The 26,611-nt window shown below is 38.2% G+C and overlaps 1 protein-coding gene across 8 annotated transcripts in view; it reads right to left on the reverse strand.

The window, feature by feature from the left end:
• Positions 1-602: 602 nt before the first annotated feature.
• HELZ (helicase with zinc finger) overlaps positions 603-26,611 on the reverse strand; it is a 193,575-nt gene continuing 167,566 nt past the window's right edge. For all 8 annotated transcript variants that reach the window (XM_064270877.1, XM_064270875.1, XM_064270876.1 and 5 more), the window contains 2 exons: positions 12,482-12,734; positions 603-8,648 (listed from right to left, as the gene is read on the reverse strand). In XM_064270877.1, coding sequence (XP_064126947.1) covers positions 8,314-8,648; positions 12,482-12,734 — 588 coding nt within the window. In that variant the 3' untranslated portion in view covers positions 603-8,313. The remainder of the gene's footprint in view (positions 8,649-12,481; positions 12,735-26,611) is intronic.

Here is a 26,611-nt window from a genome sequence, read left to right on the forward strand (position 1 = left end):
TAGTTGAATTAACGCTTGTCACTACCACTGTGAAGTGCATTAGGGTGTACGAGTTCTGAAATAAACTCTGGGCCATGTAAGCCCAGCATTAAGTAAATAACTTGTTAAGAGCAATCATGGTAATCTTTTTTTTTTTTTTTAATTCCTAAGATCCATGTTGGATGACAATTTGAAAAGGGCTCACTTTCTCACTGACCGATGATGATCTTGAAACTGTCAGGTAACACTTTAAGCCTTTAGGCCTTTGCTACTGCTAAAGTTTGGAGATTTAAAATAAATCATCCATTTCTGGAAACCAGAGTTACAACTTCATTAATTTTAATGTTGAGTTCTCAGTTACATTAGCTAGTTTTTACCTAAGCCATTGCCATCAAGTCCATTCTGCCTCATAGCGACACTATAGCACAGAGTAAAACTGCCCCATTGGGTTTCTGCTGGTGGATTCAAACTGCCAACCTTTTGGTTAGCAGCCAAGCTCTTAACCACTGGGCCACCTAGGTACCTATTAGTGTTATGACCAAAATCAAAGTGCTGTGCTGTCACAACCTTTCATCTTAAAAGGAAGCAGAGAGCTGGGTTCACACATAATAAACAAATCTCCATATTATTAAAAAGGCATTTTATTATAAATACATTTTAGTTGTCGCAGTAAAATACATTTTGTGTTACCATGAATCTTTTCAAACAAAAGAACTTCACTGAGACAATGATCACACCGTATGAACTGTAGACCCCAAACTGAAGCCAAAGTGGCTAAAAGAACTGAAGAACTAAGTTTAGAAAAAAAAAAAAAAAGAAAAAAACCCCCAAAACCCTAGGGAGTGGCTTTGGGGTCATTTTATGGTACAAAGTCACTTTCATTTTTAAGAATAAATTCTTTTAGCTATTAGGACCTCGCAGATGAGGTATCATTAACCACAAAGAAAAAAATAATTTTGTGATCATTTTGCCATAAATTAAGCTTAATTAGATGGCTGCACAACTGGTACTTTTCACATCAGAGATGGAAACTGACCACCTCCATTTTATATGGCCTCCCTTAGAAAGACTTTTCAAAGTAAGACCCAATAGGAATCTGCTAACTAACTAATCATACAAAGTTAGCTGGACAAGTTTAGGAAAGAACTACATTTTTGAAGCATTACAAAAACAAAAACAACAACAAACCCTGCATCACTAATAACAGGACCCTTTAATGAAATGCAAAACCCATTACGTTTATAATTTAAAGAGAGGTATTTCAATCACCAGATTTACCTAGGATACTACCACTACTAAGGTATAACCAGTACCTTCATGGGTTTCAAAGAATCAAGTTGGATGACTGGCACAGAAAGCGGATACAGTACAATGTTGTATACATGGATTTACAGAAAGCAGGCATGGTCTGGATGTATGAAAATCCTCTCTATGGGAGGGGCCGAGAACATTCTCAGGTGTAACTGACTCACTAGGACCATATCCTGGACAGAAGGGCCCTCTGACCTATTGAAATATATAAAGAGGTCTCACACAAGGAATCATGCAAAGCAAAAAGTAAAGAAAATGAAGCTCCTTGGAAGCTGGAACTGGGTAAAGGAACTTCTGCTCAATATTTCAGTAATTCCACCAAAGGTCATCGAGCCTTTCAAGTAGGAAGTACCGAGCTTTAAGAATCCCACGACGGGGTGTTCTAGAACGGTTGCCATGTTTACTTGCATGTCTAGGTCATTCTATATCCTATCACCTTAAAAATATATTCTTTAAAAAAATTTTTTCTCTAGTATCTCAGTAAGTTCAAAGCCAAACTAAAAACCAGAGGCAGAGCCTAATATCCCCCAGGCTGCAGTCCAGGGTGGATATTAACAACATCAAAGACAACACACAAATTTTAAAACAGCCAAAGACCAGTCAGAGTGATTACATTATAGGCAGTTCCTTTCTCAAAAAACTAACTTGCTCATACATGTGTACCTATGGCTTATGAATAACTCACACTGTGTAGCTGGTGGATTCCCCTAGACTGTTTTGGAAACATTATCTGTTTTTAAGGGAGCAAAGTAATCAGAGACAATTATCAATTTTCTGCCATATACAACACTTTAAGGGTCCTCCCACATCTGCTGGCACAGCAAAGGATTAAAAATAACATTGTTTTAACCTGAGAAACATATCATTTGAAAAGCAAAGCATTTGGAATCACCTCGCCGCAAAAAAAAAAAAACATAAAAACTAGGAATACATAATTTGGGGGTTACCTACTGTTTTCCATGATCTTGTCACTGCCATCCTAGTACAGCGCCCCCTGCACTTAGTGCCTCTGTAAATGCTAAGCACATTCTCCTGACATCCTGATGATGCCTTCCACAGTGCCTCCCTGTGTGCGGATCAAGGCTGACTCTACGGACGTCATACGAATACACACACTTCCAAAGTCCAGGCAGCAGTGCTTGCAAAACCACACGCACCCTAGAAATGAAAGCGCTCCTGCACCCTCATGTGGAGGAGCGGCAGCGGCCCTAAACAGGGGAAGGTGGAGGGTAGCAACCAATCCAATAGAGCCCTTTCCCCAGAATGTTCCACTCATGGTATCACAACTCTGAAAATATGGGTGGTTGAAAAGACCTTGAGATTTTCTCTCCACCAGTGGCTCTTAAACTGTAGTTCCTGGACCAGCAGCATCAGAGTCGCCTGAGATCTAGTTCGATATGCAAATTCTCAGGCTCTAGAATCAGGAACTCTGGGGGTAGGAGGCGGTAGGCTCTATTTTAACAAGACTTCCTGGTAATTCTAATGCTTGCTCAAGTTTGAGAACCACTGCTCTATACTGGTCACAATTCTAAAACCTTAAAATAGGACAGATTTGTAAATAGATACTTGATCTTCATTCCTACTTGTGTGTGGCTGGCTACACTATTTGAAACCTATATAATCTGCCACCCCTTTGCCATTACTTCTCAAATATTAGAAAAGTCATCATGAAAAAATTTATTATAAAACCAAACATCTTTTAAAAGGTAATATTGATTTCTCCTCCTATACATAGTTCTAAGGCAGGCAATCACATGCTAGCATCTAAAATAAAATACAGAGGAGACCTCATACATCAGGTGCAAAAAATATCTAAAAAGACTCCCCAAGGACATAATGAAAATTTCCTAATATTGTTTAATGAAGTCAGAATTATATAAAACTCATTATGTTTTATGCTTAATATTTGTATCAAAATAAAATTTCTGTTGAACAAGCGGCAAATAAAACCTGGTCTAACTCTCCAATTACTGAAACTCTAAGCATATGAATGTCTCTGGATTTTCATAACACCCAGTCTCAGAAGCTTCAGGCCCCACTGTTTAAGTGGGGTTTAGGATCTAAGTGCAGTTCACACTTCTAAGTCTAGATTTTTCTGTTAGGTACCTCACTTCAAAAAAGCTGCAGAAACTCACACTGGTGACTCTTTTGCCTTAAAGTTCACTCCAAAGCAAATCTTTTCAATCAGCTCAAAAAATTTCGAGGTTAATTAGAACTATTTTTTAATTTTTAATCTGATATTCTAGTTTAAAGTAATAACATAACACCATTTCCTGAATGTGTTTTAATAAGAATTTTAAACATCAGAGTCACTCCTTGTAACAACGGTCTCAAAATTGCTAATTGAACAGGTACAAAAGGAGTAAGTGTGAATTTAGAAGCTTTACAGTAAATCTCAGCAAATAAATATCCACCCTCCAGTAGACAGGAAACGTGAGAAGTCCATCATAATGCACACTTTGAAGACTAGCAGCCACCTACTCTTTCATGATGATAGCTTTATAACATGCGACGGTACCACTAAGTGCTATTTTGAACAAGAAATCATAGTTACAACAGGATCCATTTTTCTAATTTCAGATGGCAAAGAGGGGCAAGAAAAATCAGATGCACTAAGACATTTACTTCGAGGTGCAGGAAGACATATAAAGCGGTAGTAGAAATTGAAAAAAAAAAATTTTTTTTTTTTTTTTAAGAAATTGAGGGCTTTCATATGTTAAGGGGCTGGTCCTCGTCGTTAGGTGCCATTGAGTCAGTTCTGGCTCAGAGCGACCCTACGAGCAACAGAATCAAATACTGTCCGATCCTGCGCCACCCTCACAGTCATTTCTATGTTTGAGCCCAAGGGGATGGTTAGCAAGCAATAATGTCTGGTAAATCAGGGAAGGCAAATTACTACCTTTTAGGAACTGGAAGAAAAAAATCACTTGGCTAGCCTAAATAACGTTTTAAGACAGTGATTTGTGACTTTCAATATATTTAAAGTTTTTACCTTGTATTTTAAACCTTTACCGGGATTACTTTTTTAAAAACAACTCCAATATGAAACAATGCCAAGGATAACAGGTGTTTATTTTTTAAACGTCTAAAATTGGTGAATCTCCTTTTCTTAATAGTTAAAACGTGAAGAAAATTTATCTTGAAATTGTTTTCCACTCCCTGACTCTCCTTGTGCCAAGGCAGCTACAGATACATTCTCTTACGTTTTATAGCTTTGCTCTTGAGATGCAAGGACATGAAAACTAGTAAACACATAAAATCAACTACACTACAGCAAAAAAAAAATACCAAAAGCAAAAAACCAAACCTGTTGCCATCGAGTCGATTCTGACTCATAGCGACCCTAGAGGATAGAGTAGAACTGTCCCACAGGGTTTCCAAGGAGCGCCTGGTGGATTCGAACTGATGACCTTTTGGTTAGCAGCCATACCTCTTAACCACTGCACCACCAGGGTTTCGAAGATATATTAATTACCCAAAGTTAGGAAATACAGTTAGCTTTGTCAGCCACTTCAATGCTTCCATAAACAAGGAAACGACTTTCATAAATCAGTCTTTGAGATTGCTGGGTTTAATTAGGTGATGCTTACACAGTGGGAATTCTGCTTATTTCACTTACTCTGCAATTCTTTGAACTGAAAAGACCAGTTGCTGTTTACATGGAATCTGAACTTATTCTAGAAACTCTGATGAGAAAAATCACACGAGGCACACAAAGTTATTTCACATATACAAAACGACCTGGATAGGAAGCGTATCTGTGTGAGAAAAGGAAAATTAAGGCCATGTTAGTTTAAATGGTCAATAATTAACTACTGATTAATCAAAACAAAGCTCTGCTCTAACAATCTGGCAAAGCATATGCCAAAATGGCAACCAAAGCCTCTTTTAAAAAACACACCAGAAAGTATCCATGTTAAACTGAATGAAGCTCTTCAAATTTTAACCGAAGTTCATTTTCAGATCAGGAAAAAAAAAAAAAAAGCATGAATATTCTACTTTACAAACTCTATCACCAAAAATAATTTCTTTAAGGTAAAAAAGGGAAATCTCAAGTAGCACTGAAAGAGTAAAATGAATAAAAAATGTTTCTGGCAAGAAAAAGGAAACTTCAGACGGATACAAAGTGATACAAAGAACAAAAGACAGCATGTCAATAAGTAACCTCACTTAGAAGAGGACTCTTCTGGAGGAAAATGAACTTGGTATTACCAGGGGGCTATCATCAAGTTTTCTAAAAAATATATAAATACATATATGAGTTCCATCTGAGTGCTAAGGTTGAATTTAGTATATAAAGTTAGGTTTTATAAGTCTAATTTGTGGGTGTTCGCTAATTACTACCCAAATAATATCCAAAACCATCAACTGTCTTCAGAAGCCATGCCTCATTTCAAGGAAACTTGCAATGATTCTTACAGTAAGACTTGCTCAAAACCATTATAAGCTACTACAAGTAAATAACAGGTTCTTTAAAGCGTGGTTGGAAAGACGGCATAGAATAACGATGAGGAAAAGTAAGCTTGTTAGAGGTTAAAATAAGCATTCAGGGCAGAACCCAAAGAGTATCAGATGGAAACAGCATTCGAAATAATAAAGACCCGAGAAACACCTGGACACTAACAGCAGAGCCGCTGACTAATAAGCAGCCATTATTTTTAATTTTTTGGAAATAACTGCTTAGAACAGGGATGTCACAACTTAACAGCTTCTTTCTCCAAAGCTTCCATGATCGATCTATTTACAGAAAGGTTTGCACATGACGCCCTTAAGTAAATAATTTAAAAACTGATTGTTTTTTTAAGGTTCAAGTATGGGAAACAGAAAACGAGGCAATGATTTCATGATGACGGTTCCACCGAAAGTCCTGACATTACAGTTCTGTCTCCATGTTACCGAGATGCCTCTGGAACATGTACCCAGCCTGTGCTGCAGTCCTGTACACTCCGGAGGGGAAATCATTAACACCCAGGAAATCAGTTTTCATACGCACCCTCACATGAGGGACACCTAATTTCCACGTGAGCTATGTCTTGTGTTTCATCAAAGAGTTGGCAGGTCAGAACTACAAGGCAAATCTTTTTCTTCTTTTCTTCTGACTAAAGCATGTTGAGCACAACTGGACATAGCTAAACGTGGTGATCTAACTTCATACAAAGAAAATGCAGTGGTGGAACCTGCCAGCTCAGTTTTCTGACTGAATTACACTAACCATTAGCATGTCTGCAGTCTACAGGTTGACATCTGTCCACTCACACAGAGACCCGCAGCCTGTCATGTGAAGCCACATACAAATGAATTGCACTCTGAGTAAGATGACAGAGCTGAAGGAAAGAGGCATGCCTCGCTTGTCCTGTAGCTTACGGACCTTTCAGGAAAGGCACTATCTCATCCTAAATGGTCTGAGGGCTACAGGGGATTATAGGTGGCCAACGTAAACTAAACTCCAGGTAAGAGACGGTAGTTTTTCTTTCCCCCTGCCACTTTTCAACCCCATTTTAAAAATGTTCTTCTAATAATCATGGCCTATTAAAAGTTGTCCTCCAAAAAAATAAAAAAGAATTTTGAATGGATCATCAGGAAGGTTAGGTTCATTTGCAGACTCATCTTATTTTTTAAAAAAAAGTTAGATTATAGTTTCAAGATCTCTTGGAAGTATAAAAGCAGTACTGCTAGATCAGGAAAGATAAGGACATGCATTGCTTCAAAAATATTACAAGACCACAAGTTTTAAGAGGGTAAATGTTCTCCTTTGGATTTTACCAAAGTTCATTCAAAACAATTTGTAGACCGTAGAATATTTAAGATAGCTATTTAAATTGTATCTTTTTATACAAGTTCAGTGGGGTTACTTTAGAAGAACTGAAAGAGATGAAAAACAAGGGTGGCTTTCTACTTCAGATTTAGATGAATTTTGATACATCTTTGACAAACATTGTATTTCTTCTTTAATGATGTTCCTCAAACAAAACAGTTAGCAAAATATTTGAATTTCCATGTATAATGTCACATTTTAATGTAAACATCAAATAAGGTACCAAAACTTTTACTGAGGGGAAAAAAAAAAAATCTTAAAGCGGCACAAGTCTTTATACCACTAGAGAAGGAGGGGAAGCCAGGTTACAAACATTTACACATGCGTAGTAAGGGGGAGGAAGGAAAAAAGGATTTTACTAAATTCACGCATTTTTAAAATAGTTATCAAGTCTACTAAGCACCAACAATCCTAAAAATTTTTCAGTTTCATGATTTGTTTTAAAAAAACAAGACAACAACAAAAAAACACTATCAAATTAATGTTAAAAACAAGCTTGAAGTGTAGCTTGTCCAAAAAACAAAATAAGTATGCCAATGTTTTTTCACTTTTTAAAAACCAGTGGCACACTAAATACACCTGCAAAGATGCCTCTCACTCTATCCTGTGGAGGATGGAGATACAACAGCACATCTTATGTAATCTAAAACTATGAAAGTTTTAGAATGCAGCATCCTGTCACACACAAAAAAAAAAAGCTGATAAAACTTAAAGTATTTAGAAGATGCTGCCCCTTTATTTTAAAAAATTTTAAATGAATTTAAGCAAAAATAACATACATTTGTACATCAACTGGTCATTTCTGGTACAGAAACCCAGCATATGGTAATATTATTGAATAAATGTAAATGCTACTTACAATTTTTTTTTTCTTTTTAAATACATTTTAGACAAACTTTTCTTTTTTTTTTATAGTTGCACAATTAACTTCTTAGCTGCTAGCCTGATGCAAACGTATGTAACAATACACAAATTTAAAAATATTTTTTATTCTACATAAAAGCTGTCAAAATTCTGACACATCGAAAATGCAAAATAATGGAATATACTTTTAAAAAATTAGTTGCAAGTCTAGCAGCAAAGCAATTAAGTGAGAACATATTTCATATTAAAAACAAAGGGAACTGTGCATCTATGGGTGAAGTCCAACTATCTTAATTCTATCGATACAAACAGAAATTAAAACTCTCCCTTGAGGAAAAAAGTGATTATTTAAAATACGAGTAAAAGCCATTGCTGCCCGAGGCGCTCCCCAGGCTAAGTTCCTGGAACAGAGACAGAGGGTCGCTACTCTTCTTAGTCTGCTCAGGTGGGGGTCTGGGCTTGGGAGGGGCGCGCAGAGCACTGGCATAGGACATGGCAGGCTTGCTCCCCACAGAGCTCTGCTGGCTACTGCTGTTGGCTGACTCCGCAATCTGCTTGTTGGGCATGAGGGGTGGGAACTGGCCAAGATGCTGCAGCACGTTGTAGTTGAAGGAACTGGACAACTCCAGGTTTTCCGACTTCAGTTGATCTTCAGGGGGTTTGACAGTCTTGGGAGGAGCTAAAAGTAGAGAACACAGACACTGGTTTAAGCGGAGGTGGGCAGTGATATCTGTGAATCTTATTAACTCAGGGTGCCATAACCGGTTCTCACACATTGGCACAGTCCGTGACAGTACAGCCGCAAGGACAGACAACTTCTACCACATAATGTTGACATCACAATACACCTAAACAAACTTCTCTACCTGATAAACATACTCACAAAAGAATTAACAATATGAACTAGAACAGCTAAGGTTTTATTTGAAGGCTTGCTAAAAAGTAAAATAACTTGTATGATTATACCATCTGATATTACCTATTACATTATTAATGGGGAGCCCTGGTGACGCAGTGGTTAAGAGCACGGCTGCTAACCAAAAGGTTGGCAGTTCAAATCTACCAGCTGCCCCTTGGAAACCCCATGGGGCAGTTCTACTCTATCCTATAGGGTCTCTATGAGTCGGAATCGACTAGACAACAATGGGGTTCATTATATTAATTTACATATTATGTTAACACATTATATTAACTGTTCATAGTTCAAAAATGGGAATTTTCTTAAATAAAAATTAGCTATATATGCAGACTTCTGGTCAAAATAGCTCTTATTATTAATCGCAGTAATAGTAGCATTGGATTCTATTTGTTAAAAATGCTGCCCTTTCTTGTAATATATATTAAATAACTACGGAATAAGGAGCACTGGTGGTGCGGTGGCTAAGTGCTCAGCTGCTGACTGAAATGTCAGCGGTTCGAACCCACCAGCTGCTCAACGGGAGAAAGATGCGACAGTCTGTTCTAGAAAGATTTACAGTCTTGGAAACCCTATGGGGCAGTTCTACTCTGTCCTACAGGGTCACTATGAGTCAAAATTGACCCGAAGGCAATGGTTTTCACATCATTTCTTCTAATCGGCTTCATTTTAAAGGTCTTTAAAATTTGACTCCACGCCCCCAAACCGATTTTATTGCCCACTAAATCTCACTATTATAGCTTAGTTGTCAAATACTGCTCTTGTTTTCAATCTCTTAAAAATTTCAATAACATTTTATTGGCTAATAAGCATAATACATATTTACTGGGGATAATTTGGAAATTACAGAGAAGTCCAGAGAGGAAAATGTATCTCCCCAAATACCAAACACAAGACTCAGCCTCTTGGTGTTTTTGTATTTTTTTTTCCCAATGCACATCATTTAATGCAGAGTATTTCATAATTTATTTAAATAATCTCTCATTTTTAGAAAACTGAATTATAGCCAATTTTTTTCACTTTTACAGATTGTGATGTTATTATAAATAAATGTCTCTAAATATTCACAACTATTTCCTTAGGATAGTTACTAGAAGCAGAATGGTTGCATATAAATACAATTAAAGCTTTTGATAACCACGGCCAAACTGCCCTCCAGAGAGACGCTGTCCATTTATACTCACACCACCAATGTCTGAGGGTGCCTGTTTCCCTGAACGCTGGTGGTTTTTTTTAAACTTAGCCTATTTTTAAAGTGAATAATTATCTTGTACTTTTAATTTGCACTTCTTTGATTACTGGTGTTTACAGACATTTTCCCCTTTGTTTATTACCCATTTGTGGACTGCCTGGAGGCCTCTGTCCATTATTCTATTAGCCATTCTATTCTATTGCTGGTTTTTTCACATTATTTTGTAAGAGCTTTTTACATATGAAAAATACTAATCCTTTTTCATATGTTGCAAATATTTTTGCCTACTTGGCAATTTTCCTTTTAATTGTACTTATGATACTTCTTTGCCAGCAAATGTTTTAGATTTTATGTAAATAAATCTATGAGCTATTTCCTCTAAGGACTCAGATAAAAATTTACTCTATGTTTTTCTAGATCTTTTATAATTTCATGCTTTCAGTGAAGATCTTTGCTCTATCTGCAATTTGTTTAGTATATAGCATAAGGTAAAGACATAACTTTGTTCATTTATTTTTCCCCTGAATGGTTAGAGAATTGAGCCAATATCATTTATTGACTAAATTCATCTTTTCCATGCTGATTCTTCTTTTCTTATATACTAAATTCTTCTGTATGTCTGAATCTGCCTCTGGGTTTTCCAATCAGCTGTGTCTATTTCTGCACTAGTGCTGTTTTAGTTACGGTGGCCCTATAATGCATTATATTGTCTGCCACTCTAAATTCTCCTTCATTACTTTCCTCCCTGGCTCCTGAGAGAAAGAAATTCTGGATGTTCTCACTAGACCATCTACATAACTAGACAGGTCTTGGTGAAGCACGCTCACCCCTGTTTTTCTGCTTTCTCACAGGGTGCTCTTCTTCACTGGAAGCTGCCCATTTATCTTTCTAAAACCTGAAATTACCATCTCAGTCCAACTCAACAAATGTTCATCGAGCACTTACTGCACATATATTCAGTGCTGTGCTAGGCACAAGGTTGCGAAGAGTGGCCCTTCATGAACTCCTGATTTGTCCGTTACATGGTCAAACAGCAATGGAAGTGGCACGTGTCAAGTGCCAAATGAATGCCAGCGGGTAGTTAAGGAGTTCTCAGAGCGCGGCAGAGGGAATCACAGGGAAAACGGCTTCTAATTTAGATGCTTCTCAGGAAATTCAAACAGTATGAGTGTGTTTATGTCAGACCTTTAAAATGACAAAGTAATCCCAAGCAAAATACAGCAGCTCACACATCGTAGGTACTAATTAATGTTTAAAGATTAAAATGACAACATCTCTTGCCAGGAAACAAAATTAAACAACTTTAACATTTTTTTTGTCCTACCATGTCTATTGTTCTAAAAATATGCTATAAGGAATATACTCAAAAAGGGGCAGTTGCAGAAACAATAAATTCACATTCTAAAGATGAACAAAATTAATTGCAAATATAAAGGTTGATGCGACCAGGGCAGAAATTCACCACACAAAGGTCACAGACCTGGTTACAAAGATCAATGTCTGCAGCCTACAAAGAGTAGGACATTAAAGAGCTCAAATAATATAATGAGTTTCTTTAATTCAACACGAAAAAAAGAAGGAACAAAGGAAAGATAAAAGTGCATTCACAGTTAAGGCTAAAGAGAAAGACTTTCCACCATACAGACAAGTTTAGAGCGCCTGTCCATTCCTACCCTTTTCTATACCTTTTAGCCATGGACTTCAGGACTTCTCAGTTTGTTAGAATACGGAATAAAACAGAAGGCTTATAAATTTCAAAACGTTAGACTTGGCTGGTCTCTCATGGCCAAACTCTAGTATTATGCAGCAAATTGCCAACAACTTTATTGACAACAAATCCTTGTAAACTGATTTGTATTAACTTAATCAACTCCCACCCCTATGCTGGAGAAACAAATCAACAGGAAAAAAGCTTTCCCAAAACAAAGGTGATTCTATCCAATTAGCTGAATGCTTTGAGTTTCATTACTTTTTCCATTTAGTCACAATTCAAAATGATCAAATAAGGATGAACCTATGTACCTTTTGGATCATAAACACGGAACCGATATAAAACCAAACCAAACCCATTGTCATCGAGTCAATTCTGATTCATAGCAACCCTACAGGACAGAGCAGAACTGCCTCATAGGGTTTCCAAGGAGCGAGGTGGATTTGAACTGATGACCTTTTGGTTAGCAGCCATACGTTTAACCACTGCACCACCAAGGCTCCAGAACCAATATAGTCCTAAATTAAACGTTTGCCTGAGGCACAGCTATGAGCTATGCACATTAAAAATTGTTCAAAACTAATAATACAAATTCAGAGAAGGTGCAGGGTGGTAGAAGAAACACTATGTAAATATTTAGGAGCAGGGTATTTGAGATTGCAGGGTTTTGGCAACCCACCAACCCTGTCTTACCTATCAACTCTCTGGGCTGGGCTGTCCTGCTGGGTCCATTGCACGGAATGTTCTGGTAGGGGGCAGATGAGGTGGTGTTTACCCAGGACTCCGGGGATGAAAAGTTGAAAGAAGATTGGTGATTATGGTCCTGAAGCTCTTTACACTGAGCAAGACTATCTTGAGGAGAGCTTACTTCTTCAGAACAAGGCTGCACTGAGCTGGATGAGATCCTTCTTTGGTACAAGGGCCGACCAGGTCCTCTGGGTTCATACTGCACAAGCAAAAAGGACACTTCATAAATCAGTGCACCTTATTCCATCCTCCTCCCTTTTCAGTCCATAGCAATTTCAATATATTGAGTACAAATTTTAAAAAGAATATTATCTTACATGATTGTGAAAACCGCCCAAAAAGCAATCTGAGCTGCAGACATGGTGTCAAGAGACCTGGGTTCAAAACTCAGTTCTGGACCTTGCTAGGCTGTCCTACGACCAAGAACAATATACATCTGATTTCTGATTAACATCTTGGGAACTCAGTTGCTTCACCTGTAAAATGAATCACCCACAGTGCCTTACCTCTTAGTATTGCTGTGGGGATAAAATGCATGTAGGATGTGTAGCATTTAGAATAATTCCTAGCACAAAGGAAGTGCTCAGTGTTATATGATCGTTTTAATGTAGCATATAAAGATAAGATTCCATGTTAGATCTTAAATGATAATTCCTCTTAACAGAATGGAATTGGCTTTTTATTGGCCCATTCTTTTTCCCCTATAACAATATATTTGATAGTTCTTATTCAGTTTGTCTTGCAACACTGGGCTCAAACATAACAATTGTGAGGATGGCACAGGACCAGGCAGTGTTTTGTTCTGTTGTACATAGGGTCGCTATGAGTTGGAACCCACTCAGTGGTACCTACTAACAATAATTCAGCTTGTGTTCAATTATGATTCTGCAGAATCTTTCTTTTACCACTGTTGTTAGCAATAATTGGAAATCAGGAGCTGGAGGTTGGATTAAAAGACAGAGAATTGGTGCAGTAATAAACTAAATCAAACCCACTTCCATTCAGTTGATTCCAACTCATAAAGACCCTGCAGGAAAGAGTACAATTGCCCTATACCGTTTCCAAAGCTGTAAACCTTTACGGAAGCAGACTGCCACATCCTTCTCCTGCAGAGTGGCTGGTCGGTTCAAACACCGACCTTTTGGTTGGCAGCTGAGTGCTTTAACCACTGCACCACCAGGGCTCCACATGCTACAGTAATAAAAGGCCATTTTGGGGGAAGATAAGACAGCACAAGCAGATACTGTCCTGCCAATTAAACGGGTAAATTGTATGTGTAAGCACTGTGGGTATAAGGTCACCACAGATGGAACCCCTAGGATATAAACCAGGGTCGGGATAGGGTGCGAGGAGAGCAATTCCTTTCCAATTAAACTATGACTGTCCAAGTCATTTCTGCGTTTCCAAGGTTTTAGCTACTGAGTGAGAAAGGCCAGAGGTAATATTTCAACCTACTTAATTCCTTTTCTCATATATTTTTATTGTTCTTTTGTCTCTCAGCATAATACCTAAATTCGTCTTTCATTTTACTCTACTTTAAAAGGAATTTTTTAGTGGTCAGGGTCATTTTTTAATTTGATTCTGGTTTTCCAGAATATTAACCATTCTAACTAATTTTGTGTCAACTGCAAATTTAATCTGTACATTTTAAATTACCTTGTCTAGGCCATTAAACTAAAGTACTGAGTAGAACAATCAACTTTCTAAACGCTTTATGTTGTCTGTGGCCAGACAATCCCTGAATGATTGATCGCCACGGTTTGTGCAGCGTCTTTGTCAAGGTTTGTTATAAAGGCCATTAGACCTGAAAATCAAAATGAAGTGTTTCTTTTTATTGCCATCCGTTGAGTGTTTAGCCCAGTCACAGCTCTGTAGGGAATCCCATCCTAAAGTCTTTACGTGTAACCATAATTCTCGGTTCTCCTGTTCCACCCCCAGGTCTTGGCAGCTGAAAGTCTAGAGTGCTTCAGGTTGATTTCTCTCAGCAATCCTGCTCTACATCCACAGCTCTTTTCCCAACCTTCAGAGGGACTTGGACTTGGGGGGAGACCACATGCTTTGGGAGAGAGCTCTCTCTCAGCTCTCCTGCCCTGCCTCTCAGCGTTGGTGTACTGTCCTTGAGCACCTGTGAAGACCTTTGAGGGAGCACATGCAGGAGGGTTCAGACTTGAATTATAGCTGGGGCACCTCAGAATTCTAATCTGTCATGTTAGCCCACAGAGTCACTAAAAGGGCAAAGTCTCCCCTTTTACTGCTCTGCCGTGGATGAAGTGACTACGGATTTCTTCTCTCCTCTGAAGAGTTCATAATTTTCTGAAGTTTAGTTCACTTAGGCTTCTTTACATCCACAACTTTCTGATATGTTCAGAAAAACTGTGACTTTGTAGCTGAACTAGCTTGCATCGATTATTACAGTAAGAGTGATGGTATTTGGAAGCTCTCTACATCCTAACTGGAAGTAGATCTTAGGCTTTATCTTGAATTTCACCACCTCTCATGACCTCTGCTGCTCACCTCTCTCTTGGACTACTACTAAAAATTCCTCTAAGCTCTCTATGCTTTTACATTGGCCACCCTACCTCCATCTCTACCACAGGACAATTATCTTTTAAAAATAATGTTTTAATTTTTAATTAAAAAATGTTCTCTGTCAAAAAAAAAAAAAAATTACCCTGGTCTTACCATTCAGAGATGATGCATGCCTTTTTTAAAAAAGAAATGTTTACTACATGCACACAAAAACAAACAGGAAGGCATAATATACAGCTAAGTACCAGCTCCAGTTGTAGTAAATTCTAATACTTTTCCATAGTTGCCCAAGTTTTTGTTTATCTGTTTAACTGAAGCACTATAGTTAATGCTCTGTGCACACTTCCTCAAAGGAAACTACTGTCTCAAGGTTGGAATATATAAATCCATGCATGTTCATACACTTTCACTACAATGTATATAGACATAAGCAATAAACGGCACTGCTTTGGCACGTTTTCAAAAATCATAGAAATGGTGTCACAATTTATGTATCGTTCTGCAACTTGGCTTTTTTTTTCTTTCTTCCACTCAACATTGTGTTTCTGAGATTTATTTATGTTGATAACTGAAGCTCTAGCTCATTAATTTGGACTGCATTTCACTCAACGAATATATCAGTGTATCCATTCACTTCTTGATAAACACTTAGTTTTTTATGTTTCTGTAATGTAAACAATGTTGCAACGAGTATTCCTGCATATGTTTTGTACACAGGTGCAAGAATTTCTCTAGGGCGTATATCCATTGTTGCATGCCGTCAAGTCAATTCTGACTCATAGTGACCCCACACGACACAGGAGAACTGCCCCATAGAGTTTTCTTGGCTGTAATCTTACGGGAGCAGACTGCCATGTCTTTCTCCTGCAGAGCCACTGGGTTTTGAACTGCTAACCTTTTGGTTAGCAGCTGAGTGCTTAACCATTGTGCCACCAGGGCTCCTTAGAGAACCTAGAAGAGGAATTTCTGGGTGGTATACAGCTCCAATTTCTGAAAGATTTTGCTTTCCGAGGTGGTTGTAGAAATTTACACTTTAACCAGCAAGTGTATGAAAATTCCTATCATTCCTCCTCACAACTCTTGGCTTCGTCAGACTTGTATATTTTTGCCAGCCTGATAGGTGTGGAACAGTGTCTTGTTTTAAATTACATTTCCCTGACTGCTAGGAAAGTTGAGCATTTTTTTGTTATTGGGATTTTGTTCTAAGAGGCATTTGGGTTTCCTCTTCTGTGACTTGCTTGTTCATACCTGCTCATACTTGTTCTTCGCCTATTTTTATATTGCATCATACTTCTTTCTCACTGATTTGTAGGGACCTCTTTAAATCAGCTGTTCTCAAGGTATAGTGTGCACACCCCAGGGGGACCCCCAACATCTTTTCAGGGGGCCCATAAGGTCAAAGCTATTTTCATAGTAATGCTAAGGACTTTTCCACCGTGTTAACATTTGCGCTGACAGTACGAGGGTACTGACAGGAAAAACTGCTGACCCTTTAGTACAGATCAAGGTAGTGCACCAAACTATACCAGTAGGCATGGATTCTTTACCGCCATGCACTTGCTGGGGCGGGGGGGGGGGGGGGGGGCGCAGTTTCATGTAGGAATGTTCTGGATAAAACTGCAAACTTAGTTAATTTTTATTAAATCTCAACCCTTAAGTACACATCTAAATGTCCCAGGTGATGACATGGCAAGTATGCTTAAAGCACTTCTGCCCCATACTGAAATATGACGGTTTTCCTGAGAAAAAGCACTTGCATGATTATTTGAATTGCGACCTAAACTGTCTTTTTTTTTCTTCACAGAACACCATTTTTACTTGAAAGAACAACTGACAAACTATGGTTATTCAGATTTGGGTATCTGGCAGATATTTTCTTAGAAACGCAGAAAGTGAACGTGTCACATCGAGGACAGCAACTGACAGTATTTACTGTCAGTAATAAAATTCCAAACTGTTGGGCAAAAATTAAAATACTGGAAAACTTGTATCTATACAGTGAGCTTGACAGCTTCCCAGTATTTAAAAATGTTCATCACGAGACTGGTGGTAACATTAATAAATGTGATTTTTAAAATATTATACACTGAAATTTATCAGTATTTTGAAGAGCTGCAAATCTCAGTGAACTAATATTTTCTAAAAGTCCATGTATATTACAAAATTATGCACTAGTAAAGATTCATTCAAAGAGCAGGACAAACTAATGGACTGTAATGTAACCAAAAAGTCATTGACATGGTTTCAGAATCCACACTGCAACAGATCTACCAGTTGCCTAGTTTGGTGTGGTACCAAATAAGAATATCTACAATTATATGAAAAGGCTATTAAAATAGTATTTCCTTTCCAATTGCGCATATGTATGACTGAATTTTCTTTATACACTTCAAACAAAATAATATGTTGTAACAGATTTGCAAAACTGTAAAAACATGGCACTCTTCTCACTTGACATTTTTGCTTTGGAAAATAGTTATTTTCATAAAAAATGTTATTTACAAGTAATGGGTTTATTACTGTAATTTTAAAAAAGAATTATTTTTTAATTATCAGCTTTACATATTGATAGCTTGCATAAAAATTGCTGACAGTTTTAAAAATCTCTGAGATTTTCAACGAAATATGCATCAGGCTAATTCACTCTAGCATTATTGGGTAACAGCAAAGGACTGGAAGCAATCCAAATGTCCATCAATAGGTAGATTATGATAGATAAACTATGATATAACTCTATAATGAAAGTACTATGTAGTGGTAAAAGGAAAAAGGAAGATTTCTATATACTGCTATGGAGTGTTAACAGTATGTTTAATATGCTGTCTTTTATCTAAGAAAGGGAGGACTATGTAGAAATGTACATATATATGTAATTATTATATTTTCAGAAAGAAACAATGGAAAGTTAAACGAAAAATAATAATAATGGCTATATATATGGAGAAGGGGTGAACTAGGGGTAGGGAACAAGAATTTGGAAACTTCTCTGAATATTGCTTGTTTTATAATTTGGACTTTGGGACCATGTATTAATAAATGTTTCTAAAAAAAAGCACTATAATTTAACAAGACAATCCACAAAAATTAAAAACAAATAGAAATGAATGACCCCAAATGCTTATCAAATGGGTGCTATACCCCTACATAGAAAAATTACTTCAAATGCCTTTAAAATCCAGTATTTCAACTACATGTATCTAAGGGATATAGCCTTTGGCGGTAACAAGCCACAAATATATCTTAAAGTGCACTTCATAGTATTATTGTTAATTTAATATTGGTATTTTTATTATAAAACTATCATAGACACACACCTGTATATATGTATACACATCTAGATAAACCAAGTGATTCTGTTAAAGATGCTAATTAGAAACCATCGCTTTTATTGTAAAAGATATAAATACTATAAAAACCCTGTAAATCACTCATTTCACCTGGAAATATCAGTATGAACTCATGATTTATTTTTCTCTTAAAACAAAAAAGTATTCCCAGGTCTGCTTAGTGAAAAGGTAGAGACAGCCAGTGGCAACGACCATCCTTGTACCAGATGGTGGTCTCTACCAAGGATCTCTCAGAAATACTGATTCCTAGTCTGGGGCAGAACCAGGTATATTTTGTCACGCCTACGCGCAAGGAAGCTACCAAAGATTACTGTGGTAATGTCAAAAGAACACAAACACCAACATGAAGAGACTCCCCACTGGCTAAAGATAAAACAATGTATTAAAAAGTATGACTATAATGAACTGAACACTCAAATATATAATAATACCTAATTTATAATGATATTCAAAAAGAAAAGAGGGGTAAAAATCCTCAACGGTCACCTTTGGGGCTGGCTAAGGCACCGACTCATTACTCTGAAGACTAAGAAAGGGCAAGAATTAAGCATTTATTCTGCCTTTTCTACATAGATTATATTTTAGGTAATCAAATAGTTGATGAGAAAGGCGGGGCCGAGATGGTGGAAGAGTCAGATGCTTCCTGTGAGCCCTCTTACAACAAAGACCTGAAAAAACAAGTGAATCGATTATATATAACAATCTAGGAGCCCTGATCATCAAAGGCCAAGTTGAGGAATGGGACTGAGTGGCAGGGGGAGGGAGAGATGGTTCAGAAGCAGTGAGACGCTGCTGGATCTGACCCATCAGGAACCAGCAACTTGCAGGCTGGATCTGCTGGAGCAACCGTGGTCAGGCAAGCAGTGGAGTTCAGGATGCATTTTCCACATCACGAGAGACCAAGCGAGGAGACTCCACTCACACCTCCAGAATCAGCAAAAAACGGCACTCTCGGCAAAAGGTAAGTACATGCATCTAATATACCCTGCGGATCAAAAAACACCCCTATGGGAAAAACTCTCTCCCATTTACCTGACCCCTTCCAGCTCTGCACCAAGTCCCAAGCCAGCTTTAGTGACAGCCGCTTTCCCTGGGCCAGAAGTAGGACCTGTGGCACGTGCTGAGCCATTCTCCTGGCCTTGGAAAAGGAACAAATTAACAAACAGAAAAAAAAAAAAAAAAATCTGCCAGCTCCCCCAAGCCAAGAATTGAGGGCAGAAACAGCTCCTTTGCCTAGGCACAGGCATAAGGGGTCCATGAACTTTGAATGCCTTTCACCCTGGCACAGACCTATATGGGCCCATTTCAACAGCGTAGGCCCTCATCAGCACAGAACAGGGTATATACATGAAGTCTAACTTCAACTGTTTCAGCTATATGGTGGAGAGATAGGTTTGTAATGTTTGACACCACTCTGCCTATTAAGCAGGGTCCTCACCTACCCACATCAGGGGCCAGAGGACTGGTGGTTCAACGCACGCCACCTAACCACCTGTTGACAGGGGTCCAAGGATAAGTGGTGCCTCCAAGTCCTTACAGCCAACAGCACTGGGTGCCCATAGTCCGACTGCAAAACCTACCCAACTACACGCTCTAGGGAACAGGGAAGTGCTTTCCTCAAAGACACTCAGGGGTGGTTGTCAGCCCCCTGCCTTGCTCAGTGCATGACCCCCTACTGCAGCCAGATACCTGTGCCTACGCCACACAGTGGGTGACCGACTACCTGGACACCTGAGCTGAATCCATACAAGAAAAGTAAATGGACTCCTGGGCCCAAATACCTAGTAACAGGTCTAAAAACCTGGTGACAGGATGCTAGAGCTTCAAAGGTGGCAATAATCAAACTAGCTCACTCAAGCAGCCTATTTGGGCATATCAAAACAAAACAAAGAAGCTAGGACATAGTAAGCAAACAGAAATCAATACAGTAACTTATTGATGGCTCAGGGACAACAGTCAACGTCATATCCCACAAAGAGACCATGATGGCTTCAGCAAACTCCCAAATCAAAGAATCAAGAAATCTTCCAGATGAAGAGAATTTCCTGAAATTACCAGAGGTGGAACACAAAAGAACTCTTCAAGAGATCAGGCAATACACAGAACAAGCCAAGCAGCACACTGACGAAGCATGAGAGGAACTTAAGGAGATTAGAGAAGGGCACAACGACAAATTCAATAGGCTGCAACAATCCATAGGGAGACAGCAAAAAGAAATCCAGAAGACTGACAATAAAATCTCAGAATTAGACAGCTCAACAGAAAGTCACAGAAGCAGAACTGAGGAAATGGAAGTCAGAATTAGTGAGATTGATTATAAAGCACTTGACACGAACATACCTGAGGAAAAATCAGTTAAAAGAATTAAAAAAAAAGAAAAAACCCTAAGAATTATGTGGAACTCTATCAAGAGAAATAACCTATGAGTGACTGAAGTAACAGAACGGGGGAAGGGGGCGGATAACAGAAAATACATAAAGAATTGTTGAAGATTTGATGGCAGAAAACTTCCCTGATATTGCGAAAGATGAGACGATATCTATCTGAGATGCTCATTGCACCCCACACAAGGTACATCCTAAAAGAAAGTCACCAAGACATATTATAATCAAACTTACCAAAACCAAAGATAAAGAATTTTAAGAGCGACTAGGGAGGCGGAGCCAAGATGGCGGACTAGACAAACACTTCTGGTAAGCCCTCTGTACAACAAAGACCCAAAAAAACAAGTGAAATGAGTATATTTATGACAAGCTAGGAGCCCTGAGCATCTAAGGCAAGTATAGAAAACGAACTGAGGGGTAGGGGGAAGAAGAGATGGTTTAGAAGCAGAGAGGAGTTACCAGTCCTGAATTGCAGGGAGCCCTCAGGCACCATTCCTGGAGCGGCCGCGGCGGGCTGATACTAGCATTCAGCCGCAGTTTGCTCAAAGAGAAGCAGCCAGCCACACAGCCTGCTCACACCTCTGGAACCAGAGAACAATGCCGCTCAGGGCAAAAACTAAGTACTTGCGTATATTTTACCACCCCCACCCCGCCAGCTTCAGCTGCTGACTTCCCTCGGCCTGGGATAGGCACTGTTGAGCGCCTAGAGCCATCCTCCCGGCCTCGGAGAAGGAAAAAATTTTGGGGGAAAAGATAATATGCCACCTCTACTAACCGGGGTAGCTCAGGTCAGAAGCGGCTCCTGTCCAGGTTATAAACAATCCACAGACTTTGAGCAACTTGCCCCTCTGCATGGACATGTGAGGGCCTAATAAAGGAAACAGACCCTTGTTGGCAGGCTCCAATCTTTTCAGCTGTGCGGTGGAGAGGTGGGTGTTTGATGTCTGACGTTGCTCTGCCTATTAAACAGGGTCCTCTTTTTTTTTTTCACCTACCCACAGCAGGAGCCTAAGGACTGGTAGCTCCACTCAGGTCACCCAGCCACCTGCAACAGGGGTCCAAGGAAAATTGGTACCTCACAGTCCTTAAAAACAAAAAGAGTGGGTGCCCATGGTCCGTGTGCAGAACCCACCCACCTGCATGCTCTAGAGAACAGGGACGCGCTTTCCTCAGAGACACTTGGGGGTCAGTTCTCAGCCCCCTGCCTTGTTCAGAGCGTGACCCACTACTGCAATCAGATACTGGTACATATACCAATCACCCCGCCCCTCTAAGACTATAGGACAGAGCCTATATCACACACTTGATGATCAGCTACCTGGACACCTGAGCTGAATTCATACAAGAAAAGTGAATGGACTTCTAGACTGGTATACCTGATGACACCTCTAGCCATCAGGGGACAGGATGTCAGAGCTCCAAAGGCGAAAATAATCCAGCTAGCTCATTCAAGCAACCTGTCTGGGCACATCAAAACAAAACAAAGCAAGAGGCTATGACACAGTCAGCAAGCATAAACTAATACAATAACTTATAGATAGCTCGGAGACAAGAGTCAATATCAAGTCACATAAAGAAACAGACCATGATCATCTCAATAAGCTCTCAAAACAAGGAATCCAGGGATCTTCTAGATGAAAGTCTCTTCCTGGAATTACCAGAGGCAGAATACAAAAGATTAATATACAGAATCTTTCAAGACATCAGGAAGGAAATGAGGCAATACACAAAACAAGCCAAGGAACACACAGATAAAGCAATTGAAGAAATTAGAAAGATTATTCAGGAACATAATGAAAAATTCAATAAGCTGGAAAAATCCATAGACAGACAGCAATCAGAAATTCAGAAGATTAACAAAATTACAGAAGTAGACAACTCAACAGAAAGTCAGAAGAGCAGAAATGAGCAAGTAGAAGCCAGAATTTCTGAACTTGAAGATAAATCACTTGGCACTAATATATTTGAAGAAAAATCTGATAAAAGAATTTTTAAAAAATGAAGAAACCTTAAGAATCATGTGGGACTCTATCAAGAGAAATAACCTATGAGTGATTGGAGTACCAGAACAGGGAAGGATAACAGGAAGTACAGAGAGAATTGTTGAAGATTTGTTGGCAGAAAACTTCCCTGATACAGTGAAAGATGAGAAGATATCTATCCAAGATGTTCATCAAACTCGCCAAAGTTTGATGAGCATCTTGGATAGATATCTTAAGGTAGATATTAAAAGAAAGTCACCAAAACATTATAATCAAACTCGCCAAAACCAAAGATAGAGAATTTTAAGAGCAGCTAGGGATAAACAGAAAGCCACCTGCAAAGGAGAGCCAATAAGAATACTCGGCAGAAACCATGCAGGCCAGAAGGCAATGGGATGACTTATTTAAAAAATGGAAGGAAAAAAATTGCCAGCCAAGAATCATATATCCAGCAGAACTACCTCTTAAATATGAAGATGAAATTAGGACATTTCCAGGTAAACACAAGTTCAGGGAATTCGTAAAAACTAAACCAAAACCACAAGAAATACTAAAGGCAGTTCTTTGGTTAGAAAATCAATAATATCAGGTATCAACCCAAGACTAGAACACTGGGCAGAGCAATAACAAGGCAACCCAGACAGGGAAATAAAAAAAAACAAAGATTAAAAAAAACAAACAAAAAAACAACAAAAACTCAAAACAGGGTAACAGTGATGTTATTATATAAAAGAAGATAACATTAAAACAATAAAGAGGGACTAAGAAATGTAATCGGAGATCTTCCATACAAAGAGGAAGATATGGCAATACAAAGAAATAAAAGTTAGGTTTAAATTTAGAAAAATAGGGGTAAATAATAAGGTAACCACAAAGGAGAAAAACTATCCTACTCATCAAAATAAAATACAAGAAAAAAACAGAGACTCAACAGAAACAAAATCAACAACAACAAACATGAGGAAAAGACAATATATAAAGATAATCTACTCAGCACATTAAATTAAGTGGGAAAAAAGCTGTCAACAACACACAAAAAAAGACATCAAAATGATAGCACGAAATCCATACCTATCCATAATTACGCTGAATGTAAATGGACTAAACGTACCAATAAAGAGATAGAGAGTGGCAGAATGGATTAAAAAAACACAATCCGTCTATGTACTGCCTAGAAGAGACACACCTTAGACTTAGAGAAACAAACAAACAAAAACTCAAAGGATGGAAAAAAATACATCAAGCAAACAACAATCAAAAAAGTGCAGGAGTGGCAATATTAATTTCTGACAAAATAGACTTTAAAGTTAAATCCATCAGAAAGGATAAGGAAGGACACTATATAATGATTAAAGGGACAATACAGCAGAAGATATAACCATATTGCACCCAATGACAAGGCTGCAAGATACACATAAAACAAACTCTGTCAGCATTGAAAAATGAGATAGACAGCTCCACAATTATAGTAGGAGACTTCAACACACCACTTTCAGTGAAGAACAGGAAATCCAGAAAGAATGTCAATAAAGACAGGGAAGATCTAAATGCCACAATCAAATTGACTTCATAGACATATACGGAACACTCCACCCAACAGCAACCAAGGATACTTTCTTTTCTAGCGCACGTGGAACATTCTCTAGAATAGACCACATATTAGGTCATAAAGTAAGCCAGAACACTGAAATATTACAAAGCATCTTCTCTGACCATAAGGTCATAAAAGTGGAAATCAGTAACAGAAAAACAGGGAAAAGAAATCAAACAATTGGAAACTGAACAATACCCTCCTCAAGTAAGACTCCATTATAGAAGACATTAAGGGTGGAATAAAGCAATTCAGAGAATCCAATGAGAATGAAAACACTTCCAATCAGAACCTTTGGGACACAGCGAAAGCAGTGCTCAGAGGTCAATTTATATGAATAAATGCACACATCCAAAAAGAAGAAAGGGCCAAAATCAAAGAATTATCCCTACAATTTGAACAAATACAAAGACAGCAACAAAAGAAACCCACAGGCACCAGAAGAAAACAAATAATAAAAATTAGAGCAGAACTAAATGAAATAGAGAACAGAAAAACAACTGAAAGAAATAACAAGACCAAAAGCTGGTTCTTTGAAAAAAATCAACAAAACTGATAAACCACTGGCCAAACTGACAAAGGAAAAACATGAGAGGAAGCAACCCTAATAAGAAATGAGATGGGCGATATTACAACAGACCCAACTGAAATTAAAAGAATCATATCAGATTACTATGAAAAATTGTACTCTAACGAATTTGAAAATCTAGAAGAAATGGATGAATTCCTAGAAACACACTACCTACCTAAACTAATACAGAGGTAGAACAACTAAATAGACCCATAACAAAAGAAGAGATTGAAAAGTTAATCAAAACACTCCCGACAACAACAACAAAAAAACTGGCCTGGAGGGCTTCACTGCAGAGTTCTACCAAACTTTCAGAGGAGAGTTAACACCACTATTACTAAAGGTATTTCAGAGCAGAGCAAAGGACAGAATACTACCAAACTCATTCTATGATGCCACTATATCCCTGATAACAAAACCAGGTAAAGACAACACAAGAAAAGAAAATTACAGTCCCATATTCCTCATGAACTTAGATGCAAAAATCCTCAACAAAATTCTAGCCAACAGAATCCAACAACATATCAAAAATAATTCACCATGACCAAGTGGGATTCATACAAGGTATGCAAGGATGGTTCAACATTAGAAAAACAATTAATGTAATCCATCACATAAATAAAACAAAAGACAAGAATGACACAATTCTATCAATTGATGCAGAAAAGGCATTTGACAAAGTTCAACATCTATTCATGATAAAAACTCTCAGCAAAATAGGAATAGAAGGAAAATTCCTCAACATAATAATGGGCGCTTATACAAAGCCAACAGCCAACATCATCCTAAATGGAGAGAGCCTGAAAGCATTCCCCTTGAGATCGGGAAACAGACAATAAAAATTTATCACCACTCTTATTCAACATTGTGCTGGAGGTCCTAGCCAGAGCAATTAGGCTAGATAAAGAAATAAAGGGCATCCAGATTGGCAAAGAAGTAAAAGTATCTCTATTTGCAGATGACAGGATCTTATACACAGAAAACCCTAAGGAATCCTCAAGAAAACTACTGAAACCAACAGAAGAGTTCAGCAGAGTATCGGGACACAAGATAAACATAAAAAATCAGTTGGATTTCTCTACACCAACAAAAAGAACATCAAGGAGGAAATCACCAAATCAATACCATTTACAGTAGCCCCCAAGAAGATAAAATACTTAGGATTAAATCTTACCACAGACATAAAAGAGCTATACAAAGAAAATTATAAGACACTACTGCAAGAAACCAAAAGAGACCTACATAAGTGGAAAAACATACACCTTGCTCATGGATAGGAAGACTTAACATTGTAAAAATGTCTATTCTACCAAAAGCCATCTATAGATACAACGCAATTCCGATCCAAATTCTAACAATATTTTTTAATGAGATGGAGAAACAAATCACCAACTTCATATGGAAAAGAAAGAGGCCCCAGATAAGTAAAGCATTACTGAAAAAGAAGAACAAAGTGGGAGGCCTCACTCTACCTGATTTTAGAACCTGTTATACCGCCACGGTAGTCAAAACAACCTGGTACTGGTACAACAAAAGACACACAGACCAGTGGAACAGAATTGAGAATCCAGACATAAATCCATCCACATGTGAGCAGTTGATATTTGACAAAGGCCCCAAAACAGTTAAATGGGGGAAAAGACAGTCTTTTTAACAAATGGTGCTGGCATAA

The sequence above is a fragment of the Loxodonta africana genome, chromosome 18 (assembly GCF_030014295.1).
Source record: "Loxodonta africana isolate mLoxAfr1 chromosome 18, mLoxAfr1.hap2, whole genome shotgun sequence".
NCBI lineage: Eukaryota > Metazoa > Chordata > Mammalia > Proboscidea > Elephantidae > Loxodonta > Loxodonta africana.